The sequence below is a fragment of the Camelina sativa genome, chromosome 5, assembly GCF_030686135.1.
Source record: "Camelina sativa cultivar CO46 ecotype springtype chromosome 5, ASM3068613v1".
NCBI classification, from domain to species: domain Eukaryota; kingdom Viridiplantae; phylum Streptophyta; class Magnoliopsida; order Brassicales; family Brassicaceae; genus Camelina; species Camelina sativa.
In genome coordinates this window covers 2608787-2620880 of record NC_141884.1, presented here as the reverse complement: position 1 = coordinate 2620880, position 12094 = coordinate 2608787, and the positions used below count along the sequence as shown (strand labels likewise).

Here is a 12094-nt window from a genome sequence, read left to right as displayed (position 1 = left end):
GGACCTCAAACCCTACACCGAGTTAATTGTAAACCGTCCCAATGCAATTTTCCGACACTCTATGTCTATGCACACACATATCTATACAAACATTTTGGAACATATATGAAAAACGCGATAGGATCAAATTTCAACCATATCGTAGTCATTAATATACATATATATGCACAACTTGAGTTTTTTATTTTATATGTGAAATCTTTTACCATGATCGCCTCGATCTTCAAATTTAGTGCCCACATGAGTCTCTACTCTCTACGATTCCATCTCTCCCATCAGCTCTCTCTCTTCACTATTAATTAAATACTTCGAATATTTGTCCTCTCTTCTCTTCTCTCCTCTCTCTATCGAAAGATGAGGAAACTATGTTTTGTCCTAACTTATTTACGTACCGACACTTCATTCACAATTCCTCCATTTCCCATGCTCTCTTTTGTGGAGTATATACATAATTGTCTTTTTTTAAAAAATATAATATTTGTACTATTCCTTTAATCGAGATTGAATTTATTTGGTTAAGAGAATCTTATGTCGAGTTCTTTCCAAGAAAATTCCTTTTTTCCATTTCAGAATTACACTGGTAGAACCTTTTATAAAATTTGAAAAAACAACTAGACCATTACCAATACTGGTCCAACAAAGTAGTAATTACTCAACATGATGAATGAGTCTCACCAGGATTCGAGGAACGTTATTGGTACCATTCATCTGTCGTAACAATCTATCAATAAGAATCATGTCTTTGGTGGTAACCGAATTGAGGTAATCTTAATTACTTTATAAAAAAATGAAAAGAACACAGTTACACCATTCAACAATTACAAAGTTAATCAACTTTTCTACAAAAGTATATGTTAGTTAATTGATTATTTTTTTATTTTCACATATTCGTAACTAAAACGGTCTTACTGTTTTGTTTTAAAATGTTGCCACGTAAATTTGTACGTTTAACATGCGCAAAGCAGCGAGATCTATACCTATATACTATATTTTAAATTTTGAATAGAAAAGGACGTTGATCTAGTCCAGTTGATGATATATATTTTATCTATATAGTAATGCATGCAAGAAGAAGCTAAAAAAATTCTGCATGTTGCCCTAAAGAATCGCCGCAAAATAAGGCACCGTCTTCGAATTCTTCCTCCATCACATGCCTACGTATCTTTTTTTACCAAGGACCCTCATATGATTATTAGCTTCCATATTTTATTTTCTCAAATTTTATAGATTAATTTGGAGATGATGAAAAATGAAAAACACATTGTAGAGTAGTTACAAATTAACGTAGTAATGGTTTCTCTTCTAAGTTTTTAACATGTTTCACATCAAGACTACTCCCAAGAACAGTAAAAAAAAAACGAATATTCATAACATTTAAGATGTCTGAAGTAACGAATCATGATTAAAAATCACAATGCAAAGATTTGAACACTAGTCTTTCAACTCCATGCTTCAACCACTCGACTACTATAGTCTATATATATGAACTCATCATCTCCGAAATCGATAGTTAAGATTTTTTTACATGAGGACCCTAAGGGAACAAGTAGAAAGCTAAATTATCTTCTTTCTTTTGATCACCAAGCTAAATTATCAAATGAAATTTTTTTAGTGAAACGATAGAGCGTGATGGAATGGAACATAGTCTAACGGTGGAGGCACAATTTGATTATTTTTGGCCTCTTGGGTCTATTTTGCTTTGTGAGGCTAAGGGCATGTGCATCGGTTGGGACAGAATTTTGGTCTTTCAATTATTTTATTCATATTTTGAGAGTTTCTTAAGTTTTGTATAGCATTGGTGTCCTTCAAGGTGTGGTCATTCATAGTATTTTTAATTAAAAAAAATATTTATTTAAATAAATATGTAAGGTTTTTAGCTTTTAATATTCACTCAAAACAGAAGAATGTGATCACAAAAAAGCCCAAAATACGTCACACAAGAAGGTCCTAGTACGAAAAAAAAGAGGTCCTTTATGAAGCATCCAAAACAGTAATAAGTAACAACACTAGCTAGCTTAACGCTTCTTTGACACACCAACTGTCTTTCCTCTGCGACCAGTAGTCTTGGTGTGTTGTCCTCTAACACGGAGACCCCAGTAATGCCTCAGACCACGGTGGTTTCTGTAAATTTGTCAAACATGAAAGAATCATTATCACCATGTTTATCACAATTTAAACAAGGATCAGAATCAACTCTTGGTTTCTAATTACCTGATCTTCTTGAGACGTTCAAGATCATCCCTCAGCTTCATGTCCAATACATTGGAGACGACTTGGGAATACTTGCCATCTTTGTAATCCTTCTGTCTGTTCAAAAACCAGTCTGGTATCTTGAACTGACATGGGTTAGCAACAATGTTCATAAGGGTATCAATCTCGGCAGCAGATAACTCACCAGCCCTGTCAAAATATACATCAAATATGACAACAATCTCCACAAATTCGCCCAAAAAAAACATGATTTTCAGTGGAGACTAAACAACAAAATGCTCCCAAACCTAGAAAGCATAAATCTTTTAGCTGAACCAAAAGAACTATACTAAACCTCCCAACAAGCTTTGCTATTCTAATTACTACTTTCCCAGATAAAAGAGAGAACTTGAAACTGTACTCAAATAAACATTTATCTCCAATCACAACAAAGATATGATCTAGACCTACAATAATATATATTAAGGGCAAACATAATCTTCTGCTTACCGTCAACATTGGTGTTCAACACACGAAGAATGTGCTGAAACTCCTCATTTGCAACCAGAGACTACACAAACATAACAGAATCCAATTAACCCATCAGCAATCACACATAATCAAACTTTCAAGAATATAAAAAACAAACTCAAACTTTCAAGAAACTAACACAACCTAAGATTGACTAAGCTCCTCCATAAATCAGAAAGAAAAAAACACGAACTTTGTAAATCAGATAGGAAGATAACATAAGAACTCTAGATTCCAGAAACTAACACAACCTAACACTTGTTCAATGAGTGGATTCGAACAAATTAGATGAATCTAAAAGCCAGGTTTTTTTTTTAATGGCATATCGATGGAATCGAGATTGTGGTCGTTGGAGAACATTTCGGAAGAGGAAAATGAGATATTTGAAAACCCTAATTACCATTTTGATTAGCAGAGAACAAATACATAAACACATATAGTCAACAAGCGAAACAAAACTCAGAAACAAATCTATTGAATCACATAAACAATTGCCTTAAAACCCAAAAAGAAAAACATCAACAAAACTAGATAATCTACCATCAGAAACGAAGATAGAACACAAACCTCTTTCTGTTGCAACCGGCATAAGGAAATTGACGGAAGCTTTGCCTTTGATTCAGCCAATTTTCAAGGAGATCACCCTTCGGAAGAAGAATCGCCGTCGAGAGAGAGAAAGAGTAAAAGAGAAAGGGAAAGAACACAAATGACTCGAGACCACGGTTTTTTGGGTTTACCCTACCCAAACGCCAACATTCAATAACATGCCGCCACGTGTTAGGACGGACGAACCAAAATACGTCCCAATTCTAGATACGTTTCTTCCATTTTTCATTATTTTTGATTTAAATTTAAAATTTTTATTAGGTGGGACGGTGTCAATATACGCTGATGCACATGCCTTAAAAGGTCCCTAGAAAAAAGCCAAAGACGCGCTTTATCCACTATGCTTTTTAACACAGTCAAATCACACCCCAATGAACTTTATTCCGATATCCAAATCAGTCACAACTTCGGTATCAAATGCACAACCTACAAAACTGGGTGTGACGTACCCTTCTCGTTCTTTCGAGGGAATTTGTAAAAGATAAAAGATGCCATTTGAGAAGTCTACTACCGAAGACAAAAAAAAACCATTAGAAATATTTTGCAATATAATGAAACTGATACACCGTATCACAAATTGGTATGTACAATCCCGTCCTTCGCAATATAAAAAGAAGACCCCAAATTTTCAGATTATTTCCCAAAAGGAATAATATATAAAAAATTAAAATCCAAACCCACCCAAATTTATGTGAAAGAAGTAAAGAGAGAGTTGTTGTTATATCATTCAAGTTCTAATAACAGGACCTCTGTATGGAACTCGTCTTATCACAAAGTCATCAGGTGGTTGAAATTCCTCAAGCCAAGTCACGTCTGTCACAACTTCCCCATCCACTTCTATCTCACCTGCTCCGTTTCACAATCCCACCAAGTCAAAATCATTCAAAGATTCTAATAAGGTTTCACAATCGGAGCTTTTGAGGTTCATTTGGATTGAACACCCCTTAAGTATAAGAATTTTCTAATCTTGTGTTTCAGGAGCTTAGTTGTGTTACCTGGTAAGTCTTCTCTTCTGGATTTCCGGAAGTAAGTGCAATGCCTATCATGTTCTGAAGAGTAAGGTGGAGATAAGATGTCAAGAATAGCACAATGCGTGATGGCTTTGAAACAATGAATGTTGCCACCACTTTTCGGATATAATGTTGTTGCTGGGGTTGGAGCCGTCATCTCTTTATCCTTCACCAGTTTAGCGGGTCTTGCTGCTTATGACACAAAAAGAGTTTTACAATTATACCAGAAGAGTGATTGGTTTTAAAATGAGAGAGTAAGGGGAAAGACAACATTTACCTTGTGATTGATCATCTGGTTCAGTCAGTTCAGGCTCTAGCCAATCATATGACTTCACATGCATCGAACCATAAACGAGCTTGCTTAGCACGGTCATGCCTGGATGGTTATGAAGAGGTATCATAGAAGAGGGTGGCATGCAGAAAATTCCTATCTGTTTTGACAACATAGACAAAACGAACCAGCTGAGAGACATCATTGGTGGGTGGTACAAGAGAGATAGAACCTTTAACTAGAGACAGACTCAGAATTGACTCAAACGGTGTTTACTCATACTTTCTAGATCATTTGTCATAGGCTTTTTTGCAGACTTCAGGCTCATGGCTTGAATGATGGGTTCCTGAGGTTCTCTCAAAGACCATGTTTGGATGCCCCCCTATTCCCCTAACTTCGAATATGCGGAAAAAGAGAATATTAAATATCAACCGTCTCAGGCTACAGAGCATTCGAACCTTGCTCTACTGAAAGTTCGGTTTTTTGGCATAGTATTCGAAGCAGAAGCATTCCTATACAAACCTAGGAAATTAGATTGGGACTCTTATGCAATGTTCTATCTAAGTCATCTTAAACTAGATCACATAAGATGCACCCTTTCAACCCCACATTTGACTATCTCGTAGTAGCCATCAGTAATCTTTAAAAAACTAAACTTTTTGATACTAATCAGCCATAGAGTATACAAATCAGTATGCTTACAGAGAAACTGTCACACTCATGCAAATGAAGATACTTTATCGCTGGGGGAGACTGAAGAGCTCCATTGCGTTCATTGAGAGGACCAGACCTTGTCCGTGCCAATTGAGCTTCCTGCTCGATGCCAACATCAGATGGCTTGATTTTCTCTGAAACAAAGAATACCAATAAGTCTGTAAGTGCAACAGGGGACCAATGTATATTTAAGACTAAAGTGAGACCTAAACTAATACACTCAAATAAGGTAATTGCAGAATGATCAGATATACTAATTCACATGTTGTGGTCCACACAATTCATAAACAAGTAATTGTCACAAGCACTCAAAAGGATGACAATGATGAGCCAAATAAAAGATGCTAGAAACTGAAAAAAAACACTGGACAAAGAGTTAACGATAAGTGCATATATATTATATATAATCATACCCAAGACATTGCGAACCTTCTCCAGAGCCTCGTCTGATATTGGTCCGTCTGAAGAGAACGAGGACTTGCAAGTATTGTAAAGCCTCTGAGCAAAGTAAGGCATGATCTGTTACCAAATTCCAAAAGTCTCAAGCTAACCAGCAACGTCCCCCTTTCCGAAAAAAAGGGACTCCAAACTTCTCAATGACAACAGAGGAAAAGAGCAGTTCCCAGTTTTTCTAAACACAACTAACGGATGATACTAAAACTTCATGAAAGATAACCAAATTCGTCTTCTTCAAGTCTACAACATACAGACATTTTTTTCCCCTGAAACAACAAGGCAAAGAACAAAAAGAAAGGATTTTGATATATAATTCTAAAAGGTATCTCAATAAAAAAGATAGCTTTAGTAGGAAACTGCGACTAAAATGAGCATAGTGCAAATGGGTTCAAATCAAACATAAGCATTGGAATCACAAAACCATCATTATAACTCAATCACAGAAGATGGCTTACACATATAAAAAAATTTCAGAACAACAACAGTGAAAATGCTCAACATTTAGGTTTGGAAACAGGATATAATCGAAATTAGCTTAAGAGAATCTCAGAAGACATGATGTAATATCAGATTTTCAATAATCAGAGATTCGATTTCTCAAACAACCATCATTAAAAAACAACAGATGCGTGTCAAGAACTAAAAACAGGAAGCCATAAGAAACAAAAGAAGAAACCTGAGGTGAGAGTGGTTGCGTAAGATCCGGAAGAAATAGAATCAATCTCGGTACAAGTTGAATACGATGATGAAGAAGAGAGAGCTGAGAGATAGAGAGAGAGGTCAGAGTAATTATTTTTATTTTTTTGCTTTGTCCGTTTTTTTTTATTTGAAGTAAAGAGTAAAAAAAAAAAAATCTAATAAAAATAAAAAGAGGATCCAATATTCTTAATTGTGTTGCCATATGTGCCCAGAGATATTTTTCTTCACCAACTAGGACCCCCCAACTACTAAATTTACTAGATTACCCCCTTCTTCACTAAACTACAAACCAAACTACACATAATTCATGTGGTTATGATGATTCTAGTTGAACAATTTTATTCATTTGATCAAATTTCTAATAAAAAGACTTGAATTTTGAATTTTTCGCTAGTAAATTTTTTTTGGGAAGTTATGAATATATTTGGTTTTGTATACATGAGAATTAGTTATGAATATAGTACAAAAGATGGTAAGTTATCTTATGTATCTTTTTGAGTAAATAATTTGGAAGTTATGCTTGAAAATAACAAAATAACATATAGTTTTCATTGGTTATAAAAAAATTAGGAAATGATAATAATAATAATTTGATAGTGTCTTTTTCTTTGAGAAGTCTTAATAAAAAAAAAGTTTACATTGAAAAGGTCTTGTTATGTAATTTTGTTAAAATCAATCATCCGAGAAAAAAAAAAAACAAAAAAAAAAAGTAGCGTGAAGCTCACGCACTGCTTTTCTATTTTATTCACCCAACTTTTTTTTGTTTGTTAAATAATCTGTTTGTTCATCTACACAGAGAGAAAGAAACCCTAGAATTTGTCAAAAGTAGCATAACAGCAAATTTTGAGAAGGAAGCCATGGCAGGAGTTGGACCAATGACTCAGGATTGGGAGCCCGTTGTTATCCGTAAGAAAGCCCCTAACTCCGCCGCTAAGCGTGACGAGAAAACTGTTAATGCCGCTCGTCGATCCGGCGCCGATATCGAGACCGTCAGAAAATGTTCGATTCTTCTTCCTTTCTTTCTTAAATTGATTGTCTTTGTTCTGGTTTGATCCTATCTTAGAGCTTGCTTAGGTCTCTCTCTAGATTATTTCATTGATTTTGCTATTAGAGCTTTGAGCTGCGGTTTTGTTCTTGATTGAAGAAGTTACTAGCCTTCAACGCTTATCGATGATTTAGGGTTTATATTTGTTGTCAATTGAAATTTCCGATGTATTTGTATTACTGGTTTAGTTTTTGTTCATATTAGTTTGATAGCTTAACTTCTGCTGCTTTGATTTTGGTTCTTGAGTTTTCTTGTTTTTAATGTGTAGTTTCCAGTTATGGCTTCCATCTAACATTTGATTTTGTTTGTGTGTGTGTTGTTTGGATTTAGTCAATGCTGGAACCAACAAGGCTGCATCAAGTGGTACATCTCTCAACACCAAAAGGCTTGATGATGACACTGAGAACCTTACTCGTAAGTCTTAGCTCTCTAATCATTTGCTACTTATTGTGAATTGATTTCCCTAGTGGCTCATGCTCTGTAATCTGAGAATATGAGGTTCGTTATGTTTGTCCTGACATGAGTTGGAATCACAGAGTTTTTTCGTTCTGTTGTATCGCCCCTGAGTCTTTGATCGTTTTAGCTATGAGGAACCTTTTATGTATTGATTTATGCAACTGTGAATCCAGATGAACGTGTGCCCACTGAGCTAAAGAAAGCGATTATGCAAGCCCGAACAGATAAGAAGCTAACCCAGTCCCAACTTGCTCAGGTTTTTTTATCCTTCTCTCTGTTTGTATCTTATTATTTAGTACCCCTTTATGTAACTTGGTTCATGACAGAAACTAAACTCTTGTTTGTTTCTTTGTGTAGATCATCAATGAGAAGCCACAAGTGATTCAAGAGTATGAGTCTGGCAAAGCAATACCGAACCAGCAAATCCTTTCTAAGCTGGAGAGAGCACTTGGAGCTAAGCTTCGTGGAAAGAAGTGAACAAAGTCCTAATGATGTAGTAAGTAACAAGAATCAATGCTTTGATCTAATACCGTAACTCTGCCAAGATGAATCTTTTCTGATGTAAGAAAGCAAAACCGTTTGAATGTGTCTTTGGTTGATGGAATCACTCATCTCGTAAACTCATATCAATATAAATAACTTGAAGGTCTTTTCATCACACAGTTGAACTGCTTATTGTTGATTTAACATGAATAAAGTACAGAATACAATATTAGAATTCAGGTACAGGTTCTTCTTCAACTGGAGCAATAACCCATTCACCATCTTCGTTTCTGATCAGTCCTTTGTTCTTCTCCACCCACCAAGATCCTGGCACTAAACACTCATCTTTCAAGAACTCGCATGACTTGTTTACTAAAGCAATGCTTCTCTTCACCATCAGTTTAAACTCTCCTTTCTTCCCATTCCATCCAGCTACAATATGTAGCATCGCCTGCACATATATGGAAATGGAATATGTAAATGTTTCGTCTCTGTAGTATCTTTGTAGTCAAAATTGAAGCAGACTCTTACCTGAAGATTATGCCAATCCCCCGGATTCCTTGAATCTTTTAGGAACGGTGACTTCTTTGTATCGATCACAAAGTTGATTCCCATGTCCACATACCCTAAAAGTCCCCCTGGATATCTAGTTAAGAGATCAATCGTGTTCCTTACATGGAGGATTTTCAAGTTTTTGTGACGCATTGCTTCGTCTCTGAATTCCTTGTTTCCAACCTGTGGACAACCAAATACAATAGCAGTGACCGGAACATCATCATTGGAAGCGTTCTCGGCTATATCATAGGCGGCTAGAACAGCCTCTGTAGCTCCCAAGCTATGTCCAGTCAACACAATGCTCGGTTTCTCGTCCTTATACTTCAGTAAGAGCCCTTTGATGCTAGCTAGCAACTGTGACCGTAGACTCAACTTGGTGAATTTCGATTCGGGTTGATTAGAAGTATAGATTGTGAGCCACCCGAGCATCACCTTGCACCCTTTTTCGTCTTCACTGTCACTATCAAAAGTCGTACCTTCGACTACACCAGAGTCATCCTTCTCCGGTCCACGCAGCAATGGGTCAGCTGAAGTGGACCTAGCCCCCAAAACATTAACCCACTCGTAGTTCCTACTCGTTCCCCTCAAAGCTACATAGATCTCACGGCGTCCTAAAGCCTTAGTCCGTTCATCAGATGTGACAGCAATGTAGCCAAACCAGTTAGACTCACGGTCCCAAGCATCTCGTGATTGCGAGCCGAGAAGCAAACCTTGGGGGAGAGCAACGCGAGCTGTGGCGTAGAGGAAGCTTACAACCTCATAGTCAGAAGCGGATTCGAGCATGACCTTTTCGAAGAAAGAAGATTTGCCGTAGCGGCTGGCTCCACAGTACTTGGAGTTTTGGTCGTTGACAAAGGCATCGTAGGTGGCTTGACAAAAGTCTCCGCAACGTAAGATGAGTTCACGAAGTGATTGGTCTAATGGGTCTAAGAGAGTGTCCCAATTCTTTGAACCTAAGAGCTCTTCCCATGATGTTGTTGTAGCCATTAGAGAAATTTTGTGTGAGTGAGGAGATAATAAGTGACTCTTGGCTCTTGGGTATATAAAACAATAATGTTTTTCTTAATTATGTTCTTTTACTTTATACAAGTGGTTGTGTGACCCATATAGTGATAAAAGGTTATCCATGGTGTTGGAATATTATTGGCATATAGTATTTATAACAATCTTCCACATCATTCTCAACCATACAAAATAAAGAGAGTAACAAAAACCCAATCAGATAGAGAAAAGAAAATTCAACCAACCAACTCAATCGATATTTACACACGAAAAGACACGTTTTGTTTGTTTGTTTCTAATCAAACTCGACAACGGGCTTGTCTTCGTCGTCGAGAGTGGCCATGACCCAATCGCCATCCTCTGTCTTGAGCATGCCTTTGTTTTTCTCGACCCACCAACACTCGGGAACCAAACATTCTTCTTTCAATAGTGAACACGATTTGTTAACCAAGGCTATGTTTCGGTTCACTTTCATCTCGAACTTCCCATTCTTCCCGTTCCATCCCGCTACTACGTGTAACATCGCCTGCGCATCCCACCCCAAACCATAACCATTAACAATAACACCAATTAATGTCGGTTCTACTTACATGCATGTGACTAGATGGTTGATGGTTCAAATTCAAACGTCAAGCTTTTGTGTTTGCATGCATGTTTTTATGTGAAAACAAATTAACTAAGAACTAATTCAGATTTCTAAAAGACTAATAATTTCATTAGAAAAAATATTAAAAACTATTGCAAAATGCTGATCATATTTTTGTTTAAAATCTGATCATATTCAAGTTTACGCTGAAATGAAGCAAAATAGAATGACTTGCCTGAAGGTTATGCCAATCACCAGGATGATGAGTTTCCTTAAGAAAAGGTGAAACTCTCGTATCAATTTCAAGTTTGGTCCCAATGTTGACGTACCCCATTATTTTAGCTGGATATCGGGTGATGAGATCAATTTCATTTTTCACGTGCAATACTCTCACATTGTTATGTCTCTTGACTCTGTCGGAGAATTCTCTGTTGCCAACTCTCGGAGAACCAAACACAATAGCCGTCACTGGCGGCACATCGCTATAGCCGCTTGTAACGTTTTCCGCAATGTCAAACGCTGCGAGAGTCGCAACTGTTGCACCTAGACTGTGTCCGGTGAACACTATGCTAGGTTTCTCGTCCTTGTATAGCTCTAGCAATTCTTTTATCTATTCGTACCAAGTTAGCATTTATACCCAAATCAAACAAACTGAATCAAAATTATTTAAAACTAACCTAATTAAAAAAAAACGTAATAATAAGTTCAATATAATGTTTTGGTGGTAACGCTAGCAATCAATTTAATTCAAAATTTCACTACGTACCTTGGTGAGAAGCTGTGAACGTGCACTCATCTTGGTGAAGGGTGAGTTTGGGTTAGCTGTCGTATAAATAGTGAACCATCCAAGCATAACCTCAGGTCCATCCCCACCATCCATCAAGAGTTCTTTAACCGAAGTCAACTTTGCTCCCATCACATTGACCCACTCGTAATTCCTCGTCGTCCCACGAAACACAACATAGATCTCTCTCCTTCCAATCTCAGCCGTCCGTTCATCAGACGTGACCGCGATGTAACCGATCCAGTTAGTCTCGCGGTCCCAAGACTCACGAGACATGGAGCTGAGGAAGAAGGCCTCGTGGTCGCTGACACGAGCTGTAGCGTAGAGGAACGAAACGACGTCGTAGTGTCTCGCATCGTCGAGCATAACTTTGTGGAAGAACGATGGTTTGCCATAACGGCTGGCTCCACAGTAGATAGAGTTTTGGTCGTTGATGAAAGTGTCGTAAGTGGCTTGACAGAAGTCGCCGGCTCGAAGGATGAGTTTGCGAAGTGAGTGGTCAAGTGGTTCCAATAGGTTTTGCCAATTGTCTAGACCGAGAAGCTCTTCCCATGTTGGCTCGACCATGATTTGATTTCTTGTGTGAATGTTGTGTAAATTAAAACACTTGAGATTTTTGCTTATATAATCGTGAGAGCCACTTTTACTTTTTAAAAATAATGAAATTATGAACTAATCTTGTGTATATATGCCTTAGAATATGCTA

General features: G+C 37.1%; 5 protein-coding genes across 7 annotated transcripts; 1 reads left to right on the top strand and 4 right to left on the bottom strand.

The window, feature by feature from the left end:
- Positions 1–1828: 1828 nt before the first annotated feature.
- Positions 1829–3531, bottom strand: LOC147943213 (small ribosomal subunit protein uS13z/uS13y/uS13x-like). Of its 2 annotated transcripts, none has more exons than XM_087513002.1 (4): positions 3289–3531; positions 2701–2761; positions 2212–2400; positions 1829–2121 (listed from the first exon to the last, which is right to left on the bottom strand). In XM_087513002.1, the coding sequence occupies exons 3-4, from the start codon at positions 2361–2363 to the stop codon at positions 2016–2018; spliced, it is 258 nt and encodes an 85-aa protein (XP_087369128.1). In that variant the 5' UTR covers positions 2364–2400; positions 2701–2761; positions 3289–3531; the 3' UTR covers positions 1829–2015. The 2 variants fall into 2 exon arrangements, with proteins under 2 accessions (XP_087369128.1, XP_087369129.1); XM_087513003.1 differs by lacking the exon at positions 3289–3531 and adding an exon at positions 3122–3139.
- A 326-nt stretch (positions 3532–3857) lies between these two features.
- Positions 3858–6671, bottom strand: LOC104785100 (plant cysteine oxidase 4). Of its 2 annotated transcripts, XM_087513001.1 has the most exons (7): positions 6455–6659; positions 5736–6044; positions 5311–5456; positions 4891–5002; positions 4615–4768; positions 4323–4526; positions 3858–4173 (listed from the first exon to the last, which is right to left on the bottom strand). In XM_087513001.1, exons 5-7 carry the CDS (start codon positions 4751–4753, stop codon positions 4055–4057), a joined length of 462 nt encoding a protein of 153 aa, XP_087369127.1. In that variant the 5' UTR covers positions 4754–4768; positions 4891–5002; positions 5311–5456; positions 5736–6044; positions 6455–6659; the 3' UTR covers positions 3858–4054. The 2 variants fall into 2 exon arrangements, with proteins under 2 accessions (XP_087369127.1, XP_010508543.2); XM_010510241.3 differs by lacking the exon at positions 4891–5002 and having other exon boundaries at positions 6455–6671.
- Positions 6672–7132: 461 nt separating this feature from the next.
- On the top strand, positions 7133–8640 carry LOC104785097 (multiprotein-bridging factor 1a). Its single transcript, XM_010510236.3, has 4 exons — positions 7133–7476; positions 7853–7936; positions 8152–8234; positions 8336–8640. Exons 1-4 carry the CDS (start codon positions 7335–7337, stop codon positions 8453–8455), a joined length of 429 nt encoding a protein of 142 aa, XP_010508538.1. The 5' UTR covers positions 7133–7334; the 3' UTR covers positions 8456–8640.
- On the bottom strand, positions 8590–10147 carry LOC104785099 (phospholipase A1-IIdelta). The gene is made up of 2 exons (XM_087513000.1): positions 8993–10147; positions 8590–8912 (listed from the first exon to the last, which is right to left on the bottom strand). Exons 1-2 carry the CDS (start codon positions 10001–10003, stop codon positions 8691–8693), a joined length of 1233 nt encoding a protein of 410 aa, XP_087369126.1. The 5' UTR covers positions 10004–10147; the 3' UTR covers positions 8590–8690.
- Positions 10144–12040, bottom strand: LOC104788807 (phospholipase A1-IIdelta-like). Its single transcript, XM_010514587.3, has 3 exons — positions 11371–12040; positions 10840–11214; positions 10144–10544 (listed from the first exon to the last, which is right to left on the bottom strand). The coding sequence occupies exons 1-3, from the start codon at positions 11953–11955 to the stop codon at positions 10314–10316; spliced, it is 1191 nt and encodes a 396-aa protein (XP_010512889.2). The 5' UTR covers positions 11956–12040; the 3' UTR covers positions 10144–10313.
- Between the last annotated feature and the right edge of the window lie 54 nt (positions 12041–12094).